This window comes from Cryptomeria japonica, chromosome 9 (genome assembly GCF_030272615.1).
Source record: "Cryptomeria japonica chromosome 9, Sugi_1.0, whole genome shotgun sequence".
Lineage (NCBI taxonomy): Eukaryota > Viridiplantae > Streptophyta > Pinopsida > Cupressales > Cupressaceae > Cryptomeria > Cryptomeria japonica.
In genome coordinates this window covers 622,827,747-622,853,492 of record NC_081413.1, presented here as the reverse complement: position 1 = coordinate 622,853,492, position 25,746 = coordinate 622,827,747, and the positions used below count along the sequence as shown (strand labels likewise).

Here is a 25,746-nt window from a genome sequence, read left to right as displayed (position 1 = left end):
GAGTACATGCAGTTGATTGGATCCTTGATGTATCTAGTCAATACTAGACTAGATATTTGTTATGCTGTGAATGCTCTTAGTTAGTTCATGAGCATGCCTAAACTTGTTCACCTGGTTGCGGCCAGGCACATTCTGAGATACCTGTGAGGCACTATTGGTCATGGGCTGAAGTATTCACTTAATACATCAATCTCCTTGGAAGGCTATTCTGATTCAGATTGGGCAGGAAGTGTCAAGGATAGGAAAAGTACTTTGGGTATCTGCTTTAGCTTGGGTTTTGTAGTAATCTCATGGGCCTATAGAAAGCAATCTTTAGTAGCATTGAATATTGCGGAAGCTAAGTACATTGCAGCATCTATTGCATCTAGAGAAGTAGTGTGGCTTCACAAACTTCTTGTTGGACTGTTTGGTCAACCTAGTGGTCCTACCACTATTCATTGTGATAATCAAAGCTATATAAAGATGTTAGTAAATCTTGTGTTCCATGATAGGTCCAAGCATGTGGAAACTCATTATCACTTCACTCAGGATATGGTGCAAAGAGGCACCATTCAGCTGAAGTATATTAGCACAGGTGAACAGGTTGCAGATATTTTTACCAAACCCTTATCCAGAGTGAAGTTTGAATACTTTAGAGACAGACTTGGTATTGTGGAAAATGAAACTTTGGTTGAGAGGGAGCTTCAATCTCAATGATTCTCTACTGCAGGGTTTGTCCATTCTTCGCCTATGTGCAAGAATGGAAGGTTCCATTCTATGCTTGTGTGCTAGATGAAAAATTATAATTATGTAAAGACCCACTTGTGTACTAGAACCATCCTATGCTCATGTGCTAGGTGGAAGATGTAATTTTATGCTTGTGTTCTAGATCCATTCTATGCTAGTGTGTTAGATGGAACTCTAAAGGTTCAGATTATGTATTCTTGTCTTCCCTAGTTAAGAGGGAGAATTGTTTATAACTAGGCTCAGAAAAGGGGATTAGGATTGCCTAAGGCAACATCTAAATCCCTAAAGGACTGGGTACCCTTTTACCAAAGCATAACGTGTAGGGCTGGACCCTTCACGCCAAAGAGGGTAGTGTGCTCATAAACAGGGCCAGCCCTATAATGAACACGCCACACTAAACCATTTTTGCGCCAAGCATATATATTTAGTTAAGGCTTACTTAAAGGTGATATGGACATATAAATAAAGATCATTTGCCAAGTTCAAATCACTTAATTCATTCATGCAATCAGCGAAATCCATCTACTCCTTGGTGTGTGAAAATAAGAGGTGAACTTGGCAAACTTATTCAAGGAAGACAAAGCAATTTTGGTGTTCCTTATTAATGTTAGATGGTGCAGACTTGGTGAATATAGAAGTGCAGACTTGGTGTATTAAAAGGGCAGATTTGATTCATTCAAGTGTGCAGTTTGAAGATTCCAGATTTGAGTCACATGACTTGAGCTAAGTATTGTATTGTTACAATTTAGAATTGAATACATAATCTGACCTGTGGGTCTTGAGTGCTGGGTTTTTCCTCCTTACAGGTTTTCCCAGGGTAATTGAGTTGGTCTCTTATGCACTTGGTTTTTCTCTTTCGTTTACTTTCTTATCATTTACTTAATGTTAATCTGAAATTAAATACTGAAAGTCTGATCGTTGGTCTAAGACACAAAAACTAACAGTTTGGATAAGAAGCACAAATTCATGCCTTCTATCACTTTTCTAGTAATAAGTTTTTTTTGGCTATTAATTTGTTTTTAAATTTTACAATCTGATACAAAAGAAAAGGGTAATACTTAACGAAGTTAGGTCATTCTTAAGATATTCAGAACAATGTGTAGCAAATTCAGTATTGAATGGTCCATTTCTTTCTATAGCCAAGATAGTCACTTCTGTACTTTTTATTTTGTTTCTATAGCCAAGATAGTCACCACTGTAATTCTCTTTTATTTGTTTAAGCTCGTTAATTTTTATTTATTTAACTACTAATATAATTCTTAGATTTGTGCTCTTCCTATTCTGTAAACGATTATGATTTTGGAATACATCAAAGTGCATTTTTTTCTTAATCTTCTATATAGAAATGATATTTCTGCAGTTGAAAAACGAGCGGAGAATGTTAAGCACCCTCTCCATTATCACATAAGAGGAAACTGGCAGATTTATTATGAATAAAATGAGAATGTAGTTATATTTATTTTATCTCAATTTTTATGAGACAGGTCACATAAATAGGAAATAAAACAAATATGCTGCATTCTCAAATTATCCCAGCAGATCTGGGTAGGTTTCCTATCCTCCTCATCTAATAATGAGGAGGCCTTGGTGACATTTCTCACTCCTTCATTTTAAACTACCACGGACATATACTTCTACCAATTAAATTCTTATATATGCTAAATGGGTCTCTCAATACTAATCTTAAAATGATGATTACGATAAAATTTACACGTTTAATAGAAAATTATAGCCATTTACAGTGTAGGAGATCTCAAACATTTATTACATTCAGAAAAAAAGAAGAAGAATGACATCTATCAGTGGCCAAACCAAAATATTAAACTAAAACATAAAAAATAGCAGATGATATATCTATACCTTTATTCTTAACTTGACCATCTTGGCTGTATGAAGGAAGTGACCAGTTAATATTGAAAAAGTTAAACATTGTATTATATATATAAAGATCAGATTCAAAAAAGCAAGTTAAGTATTGTATTTGTGCAATAAGAGTGAATACATAATCTTATATGTGGGTCTTTAATGGTGGGTTTTTCCTCCTTGAAGGTTTTCCCAGGGAATTTGTGTTTGTCTCTTGGTTCCTTGTTTCATTCTTTAATTTACTTGATTATAGTTTACTAAATTATAAATTCGACTAATAAACTAGGGCATGATTAAATGTTACAAATCTGATTACTAATCTAGGGCACGAATTTAACATGGTATCAGAGCTAAGGTTATACCGATCACCTTTCTAAATGTTTCTTATAAGATCTTGGCAAAAGTGATTGCTCTGAGATTGGAAAGCATTTTGCCTAGGATTATTTGTTCAACTCAGACTGGTTTTGTTATAGGCAGGTATATCTTGGAAAATTTGGTAACTTGTTGGGAAGCTTTAAGTTGGTCCATACACTTTGGAAAACAAAGTTTCATGCTACTCATCGACTTTGAAAAAGCCTATGATAGGATAGAGTGGGATTTTATCCTCCAAATGCTTAAATCTTTAGGTTTTCCTGGTTCATTCTTAAGATTATCAAGACTCTTCTCTCTGATTCTAATGTCATGGTTGAAGTTAATGAATTAAGATCTGAAAGCTTCCTACTCTCTGGGTCTATCAGACAGGGTGTCCCCTGGCACCTACCCTCCATGTTCTTGTTGTTGATGCTCTTTCTTACCTTTTGAAAGACAATGAAGTTTCTCCCAGGGTCAAAGGTATCAGTCTCTCTAATGGGGATGAAGTAAGAAACATTAAATTTGTCGATGACACAACAGTTTTGATGGAAATGGAAGAAGGCAATCTATCAACATTTTTGGAGAATAGCATTACATAAATCCTGTTTTCTAGGATGGGAGGAAGCTCCACTGAGATGGCTTTGTAGATTCCCTCTCAAATGGGAAGGTCCAAATCAAATTGTGAAGTACCTTGGCCTTTCCTTCAACGTTGTCCCTAATTTGAAAGAAATGTGGGAGTGGATTAGAAACAAGATTGATAAGAAGTTATCTAAATGGAATAGAAATTTTATGTCTTTGGCAGGAAGATTCCAAGTATGCCAAAAGATTATGTCTTCATATAACATTTACTATTCATCAGCTTGATTCTTTTGGAACTACCAATTTAACTATATCCATAATCAAATCGAAATTTTTTTTTGGTCTAATGGGAAAGGTAGCAAGAAGCAACATGCTGTTAAATGGGAATGGTGTATTATCAAGAAACAAAAGGGTGGTATGGGTATTGCTCTAGCATCCAAATGGATTTTCAAGGCCATCGATGGCAATGAGCCTTGGAAGGTTCTTATTAGACCCAATATTTCCCGATTAGTTCCAAAGAGAGCCAGAAAATGGAAGAATCTTCTTTTAGGTGACTTGTTGGTAGGTGAATTTCAGGTGGCTCCATCTAGGTCTAAGATATTAAAGTCACTATGGAAAGCTTGGGAAGTTGTAAGGAAGTTTATTAGACCATCTGCTAATTTAGATTCTATCACAGGGGATAAATCCATCTGGTGGAATTTGAAGCATAATGGTAAACCTCTTGCTTTATTGCAAGGCTTCTCCGCCCTCCATCGGCATAACTGAGGCATTAGGGTATTGGATGATATTATGCAGAATGAAATTTTGCTCTCTTGGAAGGAGCTCTCTGTCAAATTTGGTATTCCTCACTCTCAATCTAGAACCTTTAAAGTCCTGAGAGATGCCCTCTCCCCTATCCTGTCCTAGCACCACTACTGCCCTTCTCAATCTCCCCCCATTGTCCTTTGTTCGTCGGATGGCACGTCCCTACCCCTCCTCAAGGCCAAAACTATCTATGATTCCCTATTAAATATTGACTGCATCTTTGATTACCTTAACTCCTCTTGGAACCTTGTCTGGCTCCCGCAATGCTAGAGTAATTATTTCATGAGATTTTGGCAGGTCCCTCAGAACCAACTAAAAATTCTTTGGCTGGCAGCTGATCCTTCATAAACTGCCCTTGAAATACTTTGAGAGAAACTTCTTCATTTGTAAAATATGCCGCCTGCTTGAGACTGTAAACCATGTTTTCTTTGACTGTCACTTTGCTAAAGAAGTGTGGAAATCTTTTGGTATAAAGTTTTAGTGATAGCTCTGTTTCTTTCTTGGATGCTTGCATTGGATTCATTAAAGGTTGCAAGAAGATGGCTGGTCTCTTTTGGTCTTGTCTTTCTCTAGAGATTTTATGGTTGATATGGAAATTTCGCAATGATAATGTCTTTACTGGTAAATCTAGGAACCTTACTGAGTCTCTGAGGAGACTCATTTTTCACTTAATTTCCCTGCAGGTTATTGTGGTCCTCAGGTTAGATGAAGGCAAATTTGATCAATGGATCAAGGATGGCTCTACAATTGTTTATTTGAAGGAATTATCTGATGGTTGTACATGGGACCGGGTTGGTAGCAACAATATATTGTTTGAACAAGCCTATTGAGGTTCATGCACTAGTTGGGACAAAGACAAGCTAGGAAGGATGTTGTTCGTGGAGAAGAAGAACAAATTCGTACCCAAAATGCACACCATCATGTAGAACAGATTGTTAATGGTCTGATTGGAGTCTGGATGGAAGGGGACCATGGATGGACTGCATGGGTTCTCCTAGCTGGGAACAACAGTTTACGTAATACAGACACATTATTTGACTGACCATGGGGTGTAGTTCTTTATTGTTTTTGTTCTATGTTACTCTTATGTTCTGTAAGTAAGTGGGTATGATGTATTTTTGTAATTTTTTATTCGTCCCTTGCTGATCGGATTTGGCAAAACCAAACAGATCAATGGGTTGGATCAGGAACTTCATGTTTCCTACTAGCTGATTTATGTAAGCTATTTTTTTTAATGTTCTAATTCTCCAATTTTACCCAGAAGATAAGGCTGATACTTATTCAGAACAATGTGTAGCAAATTCAGTATTCAATGGTCCATTTCTTTCTATAGCCAAGATAATCACCACTGTACTTTTTATTCTCTTTTATTTGTATAAATTCATTAATTTTTTTTTATTTGACTACTAATAGAATTATTAGATTTGTACTCTGAATGTAATGAAAGTGTGAGATTTCCTATTCTGTGAACGACTATGCTTTTGTAATACATCAAAGAGCTAACAAATATAACAAATATAGGAATTTCTTGGATAGAAATGATATTTCTGCAGTTGAAAAACGACTGAAAAATGTTAGGCAGCCTTTCCATTATCACAAAAGAAGAAACTGGCAGATCTATTATGGATGATCTGAAAATGTAGTTATATTTATTTTATCTCAATTTTTATGACAGAGGTCACATAAATGAAAAATAAAACGAATATACTGCATTCTCAAATAATCCCTATCAGATCTGGGCAGGTTTCCTATCCTCATCTGATAATTACGAGGTCTGGTTGACATTTCTCACTCGCCCATTTTAAACTGTCAAGAACATTTGCTTCTATCAATTAAATTCTTATATTTGCCAACTGCGTCTATCAATCTTAATCTTAAAAAGAAAATTTACATGTAGGTAATAGAAAATTATAGTCATTTACAGTGTAGGAGATCTCACACATTTATTACATTCAAGAAGAAAAACCGAGATTGACATCTATTAGTGGCCAAACCAAAATATTACACTAAAGTATAAAACATGGTAGATGATATATCTATACTTTTATTCTTTAACTTGACCATCTTGGCTGTATGAAGAAAGTGACCAATTAATTTTTAATTAATTAAGCATTGTATTGAATAGTATATTTCATTACTATCCTGAATTTTAGAAAAAAAAATGTACAAAGAGATAACATGAATCAGTCAATAGGAGGTATGAAGTATCTTTTAACCTGCTACTAATCAAATTCATTATTAGTTGGACGCAATTTCTTTCTATAGCCAAGATAGTGACTGCCGTAGTCTTTATTTCTTTTTACTTCTAATATTCTATTAGGTCTTTATGTTTGTCTGCTGTCATTCTCTGTTTCTGCAATTTTATCCAGTTTTAATGAAAATTGGAGAAATGTGTAGCAAATTATGTATTAATTGAAGACCAGTTCTTTCTATGATGATCATTTCTTTCTACAGCCAAGATGTAGAAAGATAGTTACTGCCGTACTTTTTATTCTTTTTCATTTTCTGTGAGGTTGTTAAGTTTTTTGGTTTGACTACTGTATTTTTAATAGAATTCTTGGGTGAAAGTGTGAGATTTCCTATTCTGTTAACGACTATGATCTTGTATTACATTAAAAGTGTATTTGTTTTTATTTAATTTTCTATTTTGGGTCACTATTGAGAGACTTAACTAACGAGTATAGAATATATTAGATAGAAACGATATTTCTGTAGTTCAAAATCAGGAGTCGAGAATGTTAAGTAGCCTTTATATTATCAGATGAGATGAATTAAAATATGGACCAATTTTTTGTTTTTTTTTCAAAGAAGGTTAAAACTTTATGAAATACTGAGACATACAAAACAAGGACCTATAGTCCAGCAAAGAATTACATAGTGTTATCCTCTAAAACTAATTGTTAAAACATGTGACTTAAATCTATACAATATTCTAGTTTTTGCATCCGATCTGATTCTATTTCACAAACCAATTCTTATTTTGGAATCTGTCAGAATTATTAGAGTTCATCCATCCACTGTCCATTCAACATATTCACTAGCACCTATGAATCAAACTCACAAATAATCCTTCTCCAACCAAGAATACAACCTCTCTCCAGACCACACAAAATAACGAGAGCCTCCATATAATTTTTGACATGAAACTGTTTATAAATCTAAAAACAGAACTGAATAAAAAAACAAATTTAATGCACTCTCAAATGATCCCTTATAGATCTAAGCATGTTTCCTATCCTCATTTGATAATGAGGAGGCTGGTTGACATTCTCCACTCCATTTTAAACTGTCAAGAACTTCACTTCTATCAGTTAAATTCTTTTATTTCCTAACTGGGTCTTTCAATACTGATCTTTAGAAGAGGATTAAAAAAAAAAGTACATTTATGCATAGGAAATCATAGTCATTTACAGTTTACGATTTAGAAAATGAAGTAGACAATGGCACCTATTAGTGGCCAAACCAAACAATTACATTTAAGAAGAATGAAGAAAGGAAGATGATATATCTATATTTTTATTCCTTAGAAGACTGTCTTGGCTGTGAGAAGAACGTGACTAATTGATATGACCAATTAATATTAATATTAGAAGACTGTCTTGGCTGTGAGAAGAACGTGACCAATGAAAAGATGATTTAGAGCTCTATCCAGATCTCGGGTCCTTATTTATAGTTTTTTAACCATATTTTTGTTTCTTCCTTCTGAAGTCAATAGTGCATGTTCTAGTCCTATTTTGCCTTCCTTTGATCCGAGCTCCACACTACTTGTTCTTAGAGGTATTAAGTTCCAATTTTTGGGCTCTATTATTGTATTTTTCTTGTCTTAGATCTGTACTTTTTCCATAATCATGGAGAAAAGAAACATGCCTCTTCTTACTACTTCTAATTTTTTCGAGTGGAAGTCTCACATTAAGATCACTATTAAGAAGTTGGGGTTATATTTAGTCACCAAGGGTACAAAAATTGAACCTACATGTGCTGCAGAAAAGAGGAAATTGTTCAACAGATGTGACGAGGCCTTTGGCACTCTTTGCATGATTATCTCTTCTCATCTCATGTTTCGTGTTGAGTCTTACAATACACCGCAGGAAGTTTGGGCACAACTTGAGCTTCTATTTGGTAAACAGGAGAGTTATCAGTTAGAGAATGAGCTAATATGCCTCAATCCTTCTAATTTTGACATGATCTAGGACCTCTTCACAAAGCCTTTCTATTCTTTCAAAGCTTGGTCCGAACTATTCTTTCTTTGTTTCTGCCTTCTTTGCTACAAAGGATGTTATGGCCTCCAACTACAAAATGCCTTCTCTTGCTGAGTTTGCCATTCAACTCATGTGAGAACTATCTAAGTTGATTCAGATGGGTACATTGACGCCTTTAAAAGCTTCAACACTTGTTACTACTCCACCTTAGACGAACACGAAAGATTCATCTAGAAAAGGAAAGAAATAGAATCCAAAGACAAAAAGGAAAGGAAAGGATTTCAGTTCACAACACCTCTAGTTCACCTTCTACTAAGAAATTTTTATAATAATATAACCTACACCAATAATGTTTCTAAGGAAACTTTAGGCAAAATTAAATACAATTTTAGCCAAAATAATGTAATAAGAAGGCTAAATATATAAACTATAAAGGAAAAGTGAATAGGGAATAGACCACAGCCTAAGTTTGGGCACTAAAGAGTATGTAGTGAAGGAAGAATCCTTAGATTTACACCCTTATAATAACTCTAAAATACAAATTCACAATCCATCACTTTTAGACTGACCTAGGTATGAGAGAAATAATACCTTAAGTAGAAAATTCAAGAAAATAAAAATTGGTCCCAGGTTCTAGCTTGCGTTTGGGGCTATTGTTTCAAGGTGTGTTCCCTTGATCTCCTTGTGTTGTGAAACATAACACTCCGGTTTGTGACATGGCTTAACTGCCTCCTATGGATTCTATAAGTCTAGTGGTTGTATCAGACATTAACAAGTCGATCTTTCGGTCGAATAGAAATCGCACTTGTAACACATATGTCTCTATTAGCAAGCTACTAGGAGAATATTTCTTGTGGTGGCATCATCAATTGGTCATAAAATGATTTGACTTAAGGGTCATAGCATGGGAGATATTTGAGATATTTTTTCATAAGGAGTACCTATCTACTCACCATCATGATAAAAAATGATAAAATTCCTCTCATTGCATTAGGGAATCATGATAGTGAGTAAGTAAAAATATGAATTTATGATCTTGATACAACAAGTGAATTAATTGAAGGTAAAGGAAGATGTAGTGGGAAAGTTCATCCTTGTTTTAATAAAAATTTGATGTATTTTAATAATCTCACATGACCTAAGAATATGAGCTATAGTAGCCACCACTACTAAAGAAAATAGTAAAAGTAATAAATAATGGAAACAAAAGTAATCCATATTTTATCATAATTATAAGCATGAGTATAAGAAAGATTTAGTAGTCAAAATGGGTCCCAAAAAATTATAATGATGCCTTAGAAAACATAAGATTTCCAAGATAACACCCTCCCTCCAATAGTTGAGAGAAATAATGGTAATTTTTTTTAATCTTTCTACCCCACAAACTGCTATAAGGATCAGAGTAGGAAAGAGGTATAACAGAAAGAAGGATGTTGAATATAAGTAGGAAATAAATTCAAGAGAGACTATCCTAAGAGGGAATATTAGAATACCAAGTCAATCACCAAGATAGTGGTAGTCATAGACAAACAAGAGGCTTCTAGGCATTTTTTGTGGCCAACTTTTCACTATATTGGTTTATTTAGGGGACAATCATAGATTTATATCTCTTGAATTACTAACCAGGTACAATGTTAGTCCCAAATGATTAAGTTGAGAAGAGATGAAAATAGATTTTGGGTCTTGTAAGACAAAAAGGTAGATTCTTATTTAAATAACATAAATATTGACCTAGGAGGTACAAAGACCATGGAAAATTTATCGATCATTAAGCTAGGATTATATGATGTGATACTATGGATGTACTATGTTTACAACAAGACATAAGTTGTACTTAATATTTTATTTTGACTTTTAATAATAATAAAATTTCCCGTGAATAAAATTTTAGGCTTTGTTTAATAGTTTCCTTTCTCGTGAATCAAAGACTCTTGAATTTTAAATTTTTGTTTCCTTAAATATATACACGCGTTGCAAGAATAAGGATAATAAAAAATAATAATAATTTAATGTTTACAAAACATGGAAAAACTTTTGATCCATAGAACAAGTTAAATGAATTCCAAAATGACCATCGGAAACTAGTGGTACCTGAAGGCCAAACAAGCTATGATTAAGAGATGTAAACTCTCCATAATTAATATGGAGGAAGGGAGTGAATTTTCTATTGTAGGCATTGTTAACTATCTAATACTTTAAGAACTTCAAGACATATTTCTTGAAGAGCGAAAAGGATTTCTCCCTAAGCATCTTTTTTACTTCTCTATTGAATTGGTTCTATTATATGAGCCCATTTCAAGCACCCCATATTGAATGAATAAAGCTAGAGTCCTTCAAAATTAATGTATAGTTTCAGGAAACAATGGATAAAGGTTTGATCTTGCATTGTAAGTCCCCATGTGGAGCTCCTATTTACTTATGAGGAAGCTTATGGGACATCGTATCTATGTATAGATTATAGATTCTCAATAAAGTAACCATTAGAATTAGATATCCTCTTCCCTAAAGTGATGACCTCTTCAATAAAATGAAAGCATTTACTATTTTCTCTAAGATGAACCTATTTTCTCTAAGATGAACCTAAGACATGGATAGCACTAGCTCTGAATTAGTGAGGAAGATAATATAAAGACACCCTTTAGAACTAGGTATGGTCACTATGAGTTATTAGTAGTTCCTTTTAGTCTAATCAAAATAAAATTATGACTTTATGAGTCTTATGAATCATTATTTTTATGAATTTTAAATATATTTGAGATGGTATTTCTCCATGATAACCTTAGTATAAGAATCTCAAGGAGCATGTAAAACACTAGAGAAAGGAGAGACATCTTATCTTTGGAAAATATATTTTTGGACCTATCAAAACTCAAGCCATTGCTATATGGCCCATACTAAAAAAATATGTTTTAAATGTAACGAGCTTTATAGAGCTAGTAGGGTACTATAAAATCTTTGTGAAGGATTTCTCCAAGGTTTCCAAGATCATAAGTTATTTTCAATGAAAATGAAAAACATTTGAATGGTAAAAGAAGTGTGAAATGGCCTTTTAGCAGTTAAAGTCTAGCAAGAAATCATATTATTGAACTACTTGATTCTATAAGGGATTTTATAGTTTAATCGATGATTTACTAGAGGGCATAGGAGAAATTGTATTAAAGGATGACCAAGTAATATCATAAGTCATAAACCTAGAGAATCATGAAGTAATTATTTCACCCATGAATTAGAGAGCCACAATTGTGCATGTATTAAAAATTTGAAAGAGTTACTTAGTAAAAAGACCTTTCAAATTGAATACAAATCATAATAGGACTATAGTATTTTTTCACAGAGCCTAACATAAATTTTGATCAAGAATATGGATAGAGATTTCCTATGAATCCATGATTTTGACATTTATTATGTAAAGGGAAAGGAAAATGTAGTTGTAGATGAACCAAGTCACAAGGTTACTTTGACATCCATCACACAAGTAATTATTTATCTATTATATATAGCATTAAAAGTAAAATTAGATATACATATATAAATTAACCATCTAGAACAATTCATAAGAGAGGATTCCATCCTTGGTAAAAAATTTCTATCCAATGAAGGGTGATTAAGAAAAAATAAGGCTCAATAGATAAGACATAATATGTATTTTTTTAGGACATCCAAGGGTGAATAGAATTTATGCATATATAGGATCTATCTAATTTTGGTAAGAAATAAAAAAGGAGGTACCAAACTTTATCACCATTTTCTTATGATATCAATGAGTTAAAATCAAGCATTGTCATCTTGCATTAGGTATTTCAATATAAATAGTTAGAAATCTAGAATCAATTATGGTGGGTTTGCCTAAAACTCAGCTTAAGAATGATATTATGATAGCTGTAGTTGGTTGGATAATCAAGGTGGCACACTTAATAATTAGTAATATCAAGGATGATTCTCAAGCCATATAGAGGAAGATTCTTAATTAAGTTGATAGATTGCATGAGGTTCTAGACATAATCATTGCAAACAATGAAAAAGTATTCACCTCTCAATTTTTGATGACTCTAATGATGTATGTTTGGGTACCAAGCTTAACTTTAAATTAAATTAGCCTCAACAATCTTGATAGAAGCCAAAATTTTAGCCAACCTACCTGACCTTCCTTCACACAAGGAAGTGTTTCTATTCTCTTTGGCAATCTCATTGTCATATATTTATGTATGTATGTATGTGTATACATACATACATACATACATACATGCATATATATACAAATATACATATACATATACATATAAATATATAAATACATACATATATATATGTGTATTTGTATATATAATAATGTATATGTACATATATATATATATATATATATATATATATATATATATATATATATATATACATGTCTATATATGTATAGATACACACATACATACATACATATATATAAACACATACACATATATACATATATACATATATACATATATAAATGTACATTTATATGTAATCAGCTTCCCTATTTTCCCCCCAATTTGGACTCCTCACTTTTAGGAATAGAGTGTACCACACCTTGGTCCAAAATCAAGACCAAGGCCTAGCATGCCTTGGGCCTCTTAATTGGGCCCCAAATTTTAGCCTCATGATGATCATAATTAATGAGCTATAATTTTGATCCTAAGTTGGCCTGTTTCGAAAATTCAATCTGATTTTTGACAATCAAGTATAAAAGGAGGTATACCCTTCTCATTTGAAATATAATCAATCATCTAAACAAATTCCACTTTAGCAAACACAAATGAGCAAGAAATTAGTCAATCATCATGAATCAAGGAAGAAACTTGAAGTCAAGTTCAAGAATTGAAGATGACATTTATGATAAATGTTTTATGAAGGAATCCTACATGAAACCCTAAAAGCTTTGTGCACAAAAAAACAAAAAAATCATCAAGGTAAACATTATGGTTTCAAGAATTACATTTTAGATTCAGTCTTTCCTTCAAAAGGAAAGTACCTTATTGTAGTCTTTCATTACATTTTCCAATTCAATTTCATGGTTAATTCCAAAGTTGAGGTTTAACCTAAGGAAATCCCCTATAACCATTATTTTCCTCTTTATTTCTGTGTGCAGGAAATAGGTGCAGAGTTGTACTCAATAAATTTGGTAAAGTTGATAGTGATGAACAAGTTTAACTTTTGATGGTAGAAAATTTGGAGGACTAGGGAAAATTTGTGCTACCCAATCCTAAAAAATCAAGTTGAACTTCTAAGAATAGATTCTAGACATCTTCTCTTCTAAGATCCAAGTTTGTGTCTCAACAGGACATTGTAGATTACCATTTCTTCTTTCCTATTAGGATTGAGCCTAGATCTATTGGGTTCAACTCTATTTCAATTTATTAGTATTAATTGGGATATTTAGTGGATTTAATTGTACAACCCTAATTCCTAATTTCCACCACATTACATTTAGGTGAACCCAACATCTTGCATGTTTAATTTTGATTTTTTGTCTCTGGTCTAATTTTTTCTACATTTTAGCTTTCAAATTTGCACTCATAATTGTTATTTTTAATTGAATTTCATAAATCTAGAGGTTAAATTAACAAAAGACCTAATTTATTATTCTAATTTTAACTAGTGACTTGTATAATTTTCAAGTATATTTTTAGATCTGATTATTACAAAATGTTATATTTTTATTTAAAGGCATTTATTGTTAAAATCACAATTCAATTTTTTTAATTAATTGGTTGATAAATCATTATTACAACAAATTCCATTTCTTAATCATAGTTTTAAATTATTGCATCCATTCCCTCCTTTGTGCATAAGTTTTGTTAACAGTAAGTTTACAAAATTCTAAGTATCCCTGGGATATTATTAAGAATGGATTCAAAATTTTCCAAAATTGTCAAAATAACAAAAAATTCCAAAAGTATCCCTGGAATGCTACCTAGGGGCTAGAATGAAGAGTGTAAAGTGTACAGACAAATGACATTAAGCCATCTAAAAGAATGATATGTCCTTCCTTTGCAACAACTTTAACTTTAATTCGTCAATTCATAGCATGTCCTTGAGAGGCTCAATAACAAGTAATCTCTGACTAAAGTGTTTTCCAAATACACTTGCAAAAAGGAAAGTTGGAAACTCTAGCTAATTTTTCATGAACTGGCAAAAAAAACCCCAAAAAATTTTAAAAAGTCAAAATGTATTAAGACCACACAAGTCTAATCTATAAGAAAATATTTTCTTGCATTAGTTTAGTCGCATAGTAAGACAGTGATAAGGATCTGTAATTTGCACAAGTTGCCATATCTGAGATTAGATAGGCCAAATTAATTTCATGTTAATTAATTGATTGATACAAGTATCATGCATTTCCATTACATTTTGGATCAGTTTCATATCTTGATTTTACAGAAGTGGTACCAACTCAAAGTGCTAGTAACGATGCTCTAAAATTAGTAAATTTATGTTTATCATACTTCATAGAGTAATAAATTAGAATGGAAACTTAGACTCTTAGTGTAGCCAAATTCATAGTCATACTCATTGAGGTTGGTCATCGAAATGATCTTGTAAGACCTAGTGCATCTATTGAGACAATTATCAAGGAATATATACACTAGTTGCTTCAATAATAGGAATTTAGATTAGTAAATTTATCAACTCAAGTAAGTGTCATTTTTCTATTATATTGTACATGGATTTGATATCACTATTTTATGGAGGTGGTACCCTGTTGGAAATATGAAGGAATTTATTATGTGTTGCATTGATGTTTTTTCATTAATGTCAACACTAGTCATTATGGTTGGTTACCAATAGACAGGTTTTGGTTATCGATAGAAGAACTAGTGTTACCGATAAGGGTTTAAGGTTTTACCAAGATAGCTTTTACTGAGAATCTTTGGCAGGATGCATAAGTGGTGTTGGTGCGGCTTCTAGATGGAATTCAGGATGTGGAAGGTGATCCTTGATTGTGCCTAGAATGATTGGAGACATCACTTTGGCTTGGTGGACCCAAATTAGGTCCAGTATGTTTCCAGGTTATGGATCGGTATCATGTTAACATGTTCTCTACATGTTACTGAGATGTTTTATGGGTTTTTTAATATTGTTTTGGTCTAAAGCCAACATTGAATATCATTGTAATATGGATGTATGTAATGATCTTATTGTAATATCTTTTAGGTGGCCGACCTAATTGGTTTAGGCCTTAGGGTTTGTATAAATTGATGTAAGATCTCATTGTAGATTGTGGTTGTAATGGTCATGATCATGGAATGAAATATCATATATGAAGGAGATTTAGTTGATCATAAGTGATCAAATTGGGTTTACGTAAGAGGTCAAAGGCCTCCGGTATTGAGCTTAATTGGGGTTGTAATTAGGCATGATAGATTCTATCACTGGTAGTTCATTCTTCTGGATTGTTGTCCAATTATCTTGAGGGGGTTATAACCTCTTTGTAGTCAGTGAGACTCCTTTGTAATGAGTAGTATACTCTAGGCAGTGTGCCTCCTTGCATGTGCAGGCCCCTTATTATATCACATACTTTCTGCAGATGTATTTGACTATGGGTAGGCTTCCCACCATGGTTTTTCCCTTTACTGGGGTTTCCACTTAAAAATCATTTTGTTATGTGGTATGGTTGCATTGTGTTAATTCTTTGTTTCATTCTTAAGTTTTACTGCTAACCTATATCTATTTCTTCTATTTCGGTAGTCAATGTTTATGTGCTCCGGTTAAATGTTATAAAGTGGTTTGATTAATATAATCTGTTGACAACTGATTCACCCCCCCCCCCCCCCTCTTAGTTATCCACCGATTATCCTAACAATTGGTAGCAGAGATTTGGTCCTCTTTTGAAAGAAGCTCAACTGGTTGAGGTAGATCTTATGGCAACTAATACTTCAAATCCACTGGTAACTATTTTCAGAAGAAAAATCCCTAAGCTTGATCGAACAAACTATGGGATATGGAAAGTCTGAATGGAGACTCATCTTAGATGTCTTGGCAAGGATATTTGGGAGATCACTAAGAAAGGATATACACCTTATGATCCAGCATTTGGAAATCTTGCTCCTGCAAACTTGGACAAGAATATTGAAAATGATTCTAGAGCTAGGGAAGCATTCCTGTGTGCACTTACTGATCAGCAAATCATGGGATTGGCTAATAAATCATCTGCAAAGGTTATGTGGGATAAATTAAAAACTCTAAATGAAGGTAACCCTACTCTCAAAATTGCTAAACTTAATGGTTACTAGGTAAGATATGAGAAGTTCTTGAAGATGGAAGATAATGAAAGAATTGCCACATTTATGGAAAGAGTAAATGAGATTGTCATGGCAATTAAATGTTGTGGAGGATCTCTGAGTGAAGATGAAATAGTTTCCAAATTCTTGAGAGCCCTTCCATCGACTTACAAAATGAAGGCTACTGCAATTAATGAATTGAGAACAATGGAAAACACTTAAGTTAAGAGAGACATTTTGATTGGGAAATTATATGATTTTGAGCTTGAAGAATTTGGACCCTTTGGAGCTGCAAAATATGAACCTGCTTTTCATGCATCATTATCTATCAGCAAAAGTGATTGGAAAGCCCTATATGCAAAAGAATTGGAAGATATGAGAAAAGGGGATGAAGAATTTGAGCAACTTGAAGCCTTATTTGCTAGAAGAGTACCCAAAGCACCGATAGGAAGTAAGTATGAAGAAAACGAACCTTTTAAATATTTTGCATGTAATAAGATTGGTCATTTTGCATCTAGATGTCCTGAAAGGAATGCAAGATTTGAAGAAAGAGTTATGAAATCATTTAAGCCTAATCAGAATAGATATAGATTCAAGAAAAACAAACAATGCTACATAGCAGATGAGGAAGGAGTAAGTGATGATTTAGAGGATGAACCAGTAGGAGACTCTACTAGTGGATTCGGCAATGGAAAGAAATGGTTGTTCTATTCTTTAAAGGAAGATGAACCAGAACCGGCTATCAAGAATGAAGAAAAGGCCCTCATAGAAAAAGTATAAGACAAGGTTGAATGGGTAATTGATAGTGGATGCTCACATCATATGACTGGAGATGAAAGAAACTTTTGTCCCTGCTAGAATACAATGGCGGTCAAGTCAGATTTGGAGATGACAAAGCATGTATGATCAAAGGTAAAGGTACTATTTCTCTGGATGGCAAGCATAATACTAATAATATCTATTATGTAGAAGGTTTAAAGCATAATATTTTAAGTGTTGGTCAATTGGTGGATAGGGATTCCAACTTCAGTTCAAAGATAGAAAATACAAAACCATTAACAAAACTAGTTTGGAGAATGCAACCGTTACTCAAACTAGAGGTAATATCTTTCACTTGAACAGTGGTAATAAGACATGTTTGATTGCTCATATTGATGAGAGTTGGTTATGACATAAGAGGTTGTGTCATGTTAATCTTGATTGTATTATTAAGATCAGTTCAATAAAGGTAGTTAGAGATATACCTAAGATTATAATGCCTCATAATCTGGTATATAAGGAATGTCAATTGGGAAAGCAAGTTAGAACTTCTTTTAAGAGCATACATTATAAATCTAATGATGTGCTTGATTTGATTCATACTGACTTGTGTGTTCCAGCAAGGACAAGAAGCTTTCAAGGTGATAGATACTCAATGCTAATAATTGATGATTATTCTAGAATGATGTGGGTGACTTTTCTAAGGGAGAAGTCTGAAGATTTTGAGAAATTCAATATCTTCAAAGCAAATGTGGAAACAAAAACTGGATTGAAAATCAAATGTCTGAGATCATATCAAGGCGACGAGTTCACTTCTCATGAATTTAACAGTTATAGTGAGACAAATGGAATTAGGAGACAATTATCTATGCCCTGGACTCCTAGACATAATGGAGTAGTGGAAATGAAGAAGAGAACCATTTTGGATGCAACAAGAACCAAGATGATGGAAGCCAAATTGCCTCACATCTACTGGAGAGAAGTAGTGAGTACAAGAGCCTACACATTCAACAGAGTTCATATCAAAGGTGAAACCGGTAAGACCCCTTATGAATTATGATTTGGACATACAACTAATGTTAAATATTTCAGAATTTTTGGAAGTAAATGTTTTATCAAAAGGGATGATTCAATTGGGAAGTTTTATCCTAGATGTGATGAAGGGATATTTCTTGGATATTAAATTCAGAGAAAAGCATATAGATGTTATAATAAAAGATTGCAAAAAATTGTGGAGAGCACAAATGTGAAAGTGGATGAGCAATACAGAGATCAATCTATATCATATGATAGAGAAACATTAGTGGAAATGATCATAATTGAAACAACAATACCTGAACCAGTACAAGACACCGAGACAGTTACACCAGTATAATCAAAAAATTCAACTATGACTAATGATCAGAATAGTGAACCTGAAGTTCAGAAGACACCAAGGTATGTAAGATTAAATCATTCTGAAGATCAAATCATTGGAGATAAGAAAAAGGGAGTTATGACAAGAAGAAGACTGACAAATGAAGAGGTGTGTCTTATTTCTCAAATTGAACTAACATCTATTATTGAAGCTTGTAAAGATAAACATTGCTTAAAGGCTATGAAAGATCAATTAGAGCAGATAGAGAAGAATAACACTTGGAACTTAGTTCCCCAGCCTAAAAATAAGAATACTATTGGAACTAAATGGGTTGTTAGAACTAACCTAAATGAGGATGGCCAAGTTGTAAGGAACAAGGTTAGACTGGTTTGTAAAGGATATTATCAAATGGAAGGAATTGATTCTGGTGGGACATTTGCACCAGTAGCTAGAATTGAAGTGGTTAGACTATTTTTTGCCTATGCAGCATACAAGAACTATAAGGTCTATCAAATGAATTTTAAATGTGCATTTTTGAATGGTGAACTTGAGGAAGAAGTAAACATTGAGCAACCTGATGGATTTTAACTTGCAGATGACAAAGATATGGTTTTCGGGTTAAGGAAAGCATTATATGGATTGTAACAAGCTCCTAGAGCTTGGTATACAAGGTTGGATAAATTTCTTTTGAAGCTTGGTTTTACTAAAGGCAGCACTGACAGTAATTTAGATTACAAGATCATTTATGATGATATTTTGATTATTGAAGTATTTATTGATGATATCATTTTTGGAGGTGAAGATAAATTGTGCATGGAATTCTCTAATAATATGCACGATGAATTTGAAATGTCCATGATTGGTGAGATGAGATTCTTCTTAGGTTTGCATATTACTCAAACTGATAAAGGCCTTTTTATTTGTCAAACTAAGTATCTAAGGAAATTGCTGAAGACATTTGGTATGGATAATTCCAAACCGGTAAGTACTTCTATGGTGACAAGTTATAAATTATCTATCAAAGACACATCTGCACTGGTAAATTCGACAATGTATAAGTCTATGATTGGTGGTTTGTTGTATCTAAATCAGACTAGACTAGATGTTATGAATACAGTAAGTATTGTTTCAAGATATGAAAGTAATCCTAAAGAAAATCATGAATGTGCAGTAAAGAGGATATTCTGGTATTTTCAAATAACAACAGAATATGGCTTATGGTATTCTAGAGATGATAAATTCACTTTATGTGCATATACAGATTCTGATTGAGCATAAGATACAGATGACAAGAAGAGCACTTCTGGTGGAGCTTTCCTTCTTGGAAAGAAATTGGTTTCATGGATTAGCAAAAAATAGTCATGCATTTCTTTATCTACTACATAAGCTGAATATGTTGCAGTAGCAACTAATTGCACTCAAGTCTTGTGGATGAAGAAAATGTTGAAGGATATCAAGGTAAATTATAGTGAACCAGTAGTTATCTATTGTGATAACTCTGCAACTATTGACATTTCTAAGAATCTGGTATTTCACTTTAACACTAAGCACATTTCAATAAAATATAACTTTTTGAAGGACAAGGTGGAAGAAAAGGAAGTCAAATTGGTTTATGTGAACACTAAAGAGAAGATTGCAGATATATTCACTAAACCATTGTCTAAGAAATTATTTCAATATTTGAGAGATAGGTTAGGGGTATCTACCCCTCCAGAAGAGACTTAAGAGATGCAGGTTGGCATTAGTCCGGTATGCATCATCAACTCTATACTTTGCTCCATATTGATGTAGTGGCACTACTACTCAGGGGGAGTAGTTAGCTTTGAGATTCACAAAATTTTGATAGCTATGTCATATCTTTGGCATTGATGTCAAAGGGGGAGAGTTATATGTTAAAAATAATGTTTATAGGATTCAGATCAGTTTCAGATTGGATTGCACTCCTCAAGGGGAGTTGCTAGGATTTCTCCAATTTTCATTGTTATATCTTCTATGAGAAATGTTTAGCATTTCTTGACACTTGGATGTTTTCTTTTTCACATCTAGGATTGCCATCAATGCCAAAGGGGGAGATTGTTGGCAATATGAAGGAATTAATTATGTGTTGAATTGATGTTTTGTCATTGATGTCAACACTAGCTGTTATGGTTGGTTATCGACAGACAGGTTTTGGTTACCTGTAGAACAACTAGTGTTACTGGTAAGGGTTTAGGGTTTTACTGGCAGAGCTTTTACTGAGAATATTTGATAGGATGCATAAGTGGTGTTGGTGCAGCTTGTAGATGGAATTCAGGATGTAAAAGGTGATCGTTGATCACGCCTTGATAGATTGGAGACATCGTTTTGGTGTGGTGGGCTCAAATTAGGTCCGGTACCTATCCAGGTTATGGACTGATATCATGTTAACGTGTTCTCTACATGTTATCGAGATGTTTTATGGATTGGTTAATGTTGTTTTGGTCTAAATCCGCCATGGCATATCATTCTAATATGGATGTAAGTAATGATCTTATTGTAATATCTTTTAGGTGGCTGACCTAATTGGTTTAGGCCTTAGGGTTTGTATAAATTGATGTAAGATCTCATTGTAGATTGTAGTTGTAATGGTCGTGGTCATGGAATGAAATATCATATGCGAAGGAGATTTGGTCAATCATAGGTGATCGAATAGGGTTTCTGTAAGAGGTCAAAGGCCTCCAGTATTGAGCTTAACTGGGACTGTAATCAGCTATGGTAGATGCTATCACTGGTAGTTCATTCTTCTAGATTGTTGTCCAATTATCTTGAGGTGGTTATAACCTCTCTGTAGTCAGTGAGTCTTCTTTGTAATGAGCGGTATGTGTTAGGCAGCGTGCCTTCCTACATGTGCAGGCCCCTTATTGTATCACATACTTTCTATAGAAGTATCATCTAACTATGGGTAGGCTTCCAATCATGGTTTTTCCCTTTACTTGGTTTTCCATGTACAAATCATGGTGTTATGTGGTATGGATGCATTATGTTAATTCTTTGTTTCATTCTTATGTTTTATTGCTTACCGGTATCTGGTTCTTCTATTCTGGTATTCAATGTGTATGTGCTCTAGTTAAAGGTTATAAAGTGGTTTGATTAATATAATTTGTTGATAATTGATTCACCCCCCCTCTCAGTTGTCCACTGGTTATCCTAACAGGTACCACTACCAAATCAAATAATAGTAGTGATATTGTGAAATAATAAGCTACTTGATGTCACTACTATTTTCTTTTTTTTGATTGAGGGAAACCAGGTTTTAATGGGTCCTTGAAACCCAGTATAGAAGGAAGATCAAAAGATAAGCATTAACGCACAGCTAAACAAAAGATAGTAGCTAAAGAAAAGATAGCTGGTGTACAAAATGCCAGCAAGTAAAAGATCAAAATAAACCAAAAACCAAAAATGACCGACAGAAGCTCGGGCTTAGGTCAAATTTTGAAGCATCTCCACTGCTTCTAGCTCCAACTGATGAATAGCTTTTGCAGCCCACTTGATGTCATCTATTTCTTTTCTCTGGTTCTGCATCCTTTTAGTACTAGCTCTGGTTCTTCTTTCGAGCCCAGTTTCCTTATCCTCAGGGGTGTCATCTTTGATCTCAATAATACCCTCCGCAGCCTTTTTCCCTTGGTAGAACTCCAACTAGCGAATGAGGGTTTTCATGCTCGACAAGGCAGCCTTTAGGATCTTGTGGCTCAGCTCCCCAATTTGTTTAAGTGTGTTCTCAATACCATCTAGTCTATGATCACTAGCATTTTCTCTATTTTCCATGCAAGTAAAACTGTTGCGGTTGGCATTTATAATCTCCTTCGCATTGCTAATCGTCTTGGTTAGCTCACTAAGACGTTCTAGGAGGGAGTTGAAATTTCTGGAACCTCGGGCTGGTAAGGTGTCGATTTTCCCAGGTTCATGGGCATTCTTGACTTTTGTGCCCTCGATTTCCTTTTGAATCTAGTTGAGCGCTTGTTTGAAGTTCTTCGTCCATGGTATTAAGATTGACCTCCAGACTAACCTCTCTATCCTTAGCGTTGTGATCATCTTTCGTTGCCATTTCCTCCTCCATGACAATCTTCTACTTGAAATCAAACTTGAGAGGCGACCTTTCTTCCACCTCCCTGCCTTTTGAATTCTTCTTTTTCTGTTTTAGGCTCACCTGGGTTTGAGCCTCCTCATTTTCGGTGTTTGTGTCATTGTCAGTCCCTTCCTCATCCTCATTCCAACTATCATACTCCCCTCTTTTTTTATTTTTAGCAAACCCTCTGTTTTGTCTCCCCTGTTCCGATTTTTTTTTTCGCCTGCTTGATCTAGCCATTTGGAGGTCATCTTCAGTCTCTTCTTCTATATCATAGCCACCACCTTCTTCCTCTTCTGACTCCTCAAAATCTTCATCTGAGTTTGAAATCTCTGCAATATTCATTTGGATGATCGTGTTCTTGATGTGATTATACAGAATCATCACCAAGCCTTCATGCATTGCTGGGTTAATATGGGGATTGGAAATGGCATCCTTAAACCCCACGTTAAGGGAGTAAAAAACATAGTAGGGAAGAGAAATATTATCCTTGTGCCTAAAATGATTTAGCAAAACAAAGTGGTAGCTATAAACCCTAGTATATCAACCATCAAGCATGATAAACTCCATAATAGCAAGTAAAACCTTTCGCTGATGTGGATTCCTCTTTGTGCTTATTCTACCCAAGTTATACTTGTGGGCCCTCTCTTCTCGTTCTTTCTAAGAGAGGCTAACTATTTTTGGCAACTGGAGCTAAAGTTGTTATTTAGGTTGGAGGGCCTATAAAATTGGTGGAAGGCTAAATTTTTCTCTGAGTGAGGTAGGGTGGCACTCGTTAAATGCACCATGATCACTACCAAGGTGTTTAAAATTAGGATCTCATAAAATATAAGAAAATTGTTTTGATCCTTGAGCAAGGTCACATATGCTTTATTGATGGTGACTTTATAGCCCACTTGCCTTGTTATATACTTGATTTGGATGGAGTAGTTAATGCTTTAAATTATCTTGTCCGACTTTTCATTCTATTGAAGTGCTTTTTATTTCAAGATGCAATGTATGCAAGGAGATGTTGGTTGTCTTCATTAATGATGCTGAACATGTGGTACTGTCTATCATAAGCATTATTCCTAGCTTCCTAGATAACTTATTTCCACATAATCAATCATTTTCCATCTCGTCTGGAAAAATAGAGCTCTGGTTATTTTCTTGAAGATGGCAGAATCCTCTGAGGACCCTTTCCAGAATCGTCATAAGAATATTTTTGGACCTAGTAGCTTGTTTTGGGGTCAACACTCCAACTTCTTTAACTTCTACGAATCGACAATGCACCTTTAAGGAGAAATAGGACTTGAGGCTTAAGCGAATTCTTCACACAGTCAACCCTATGGTGATTTTGGCAACTAAAATGGTGCTCGGACAAATTCATCTGGATAGGAAGGAGTATTAGTGAGATAATACGTAGATCTCATCTAGATTTGTCATCTCTTTACTAGATTGCAACATTTCTAAAGATAAGGTTAGAGCTCTAGCTCTGGAACTATTTGAGGCAGAATTACTTGGCGGGTTAGAAATAACTTTAAAATATTCATTGAAGGGTGTGGGATAGCCTAGACCAGGAGATCTTGATGCTTTGAGTGAACTCGAAGACACCGAAACTTTCTACCCTCTTCTTCTGGACCTAAAAGGACCTGCACTCAAGAGTCATAGGGAATTTGCTAATATGGTGATAGATTATCTCAAATGGCGGGTTCTGACCAATATGTCCCTCGACCAAGATAAAGAGGAGATTTTTAAAGATTTTTCCAGTTTAAATGGCTTCCTTAAGGCCAATGAGGAGAACAGTGGAGTTGTGTTGGCAAAAAATCAATATGTAGTTGAAGGTGGTAATGAAAATGGTGATGGGCTGGCGGAATCTCAAATGGAAAATGTGGGAGTTTGTGGCCGAGGGCGCACTTGGAGGGGTCAAATTGGAGCAGGTAGCCATGGACGAGGTCGAGGTCATGGCAAAGTTAGAGGCTGCCCTTCGCTCTGCAGAAGTGGTGGTCGAGCTGAAAACACTTTGGAAAGCCATGAATAGAGGCATTTCAAGCTAGGTTTAATCTTTGTTAATTAGAATTTAGTTTCTTTTTGGACGTTTAATGACTAGCTGATATTGCTCGTATGCCATGTTTTTTGTATTTGAATATGTTAATGAATGTAAAACTACTTGGCTCTGCCTTTATTGACCAAAAAATTAAAAAATGTGCATGTTTTTTAACCAATATGTATTTACAATGGATACTTATTTAAGAGCAAATGTCTAATATTTTACGGATAAATACTCATAAAATGTGCTTGTTCATTCTTTAATGAGTATGATTTTTTTTATGAGGGTGTATGTATTCTTTGAGACAACTACTAACATAAATCTTGATGTTATAAAAAGAGAATCAAATTATTATGCAAATCTTAATTTAGATTCGTAAAAGTTCTGACAATAAATTTATATCAAATTGTCTTATAAAAATTAATTTATTAAATCTTTGATTTTTTAACATCAAGGAGGTAAAATTTTTATTACAACAAGGAAACGTTAAATGACCCTATCAAAGATCAACCAAGATACGAATAACAAATTGTTTTTGTTTTACTAAAGAGAAATATAGTGGGGAATGAAAAATAATCCCTCGGAATTCATCACCCACTCTTGGGTGTGCCCAATATTTCGGCCGGTATTTAAGCCACCTAATTTTCTTACAATTTGTTGGGCCGCTCACATCTCCAATGCAAAATCCCTTCTCGGCATCAACTCTCCTTTAAAACCCTGTCGATTTTGTTACGTCCTGT

At 34.1% G+C, this 25,746-nt stretch overlaps 1 protein-coding gene across 1 annotated transcript; it reads right to left on the bottom strand.

The window, feature by feature from the left end:
* Positions 1-22,977: 22,977 nt before the first annotated feature.
* On the bottom strand, positions 22,978-23,379 carry LOC131858561 (protein PXR1-like). The gene has a single exon (XM_059211843.1). The coding sequence runs from the start codon at positions 23,377-23,379 to the stop codon at positions 22,978-22,980; it is 402 nt and encodes a 133-aa protein (XP_059067826.1).
* Positions 23,380-25,746: the final 2,367 nt, after the last annotated feature.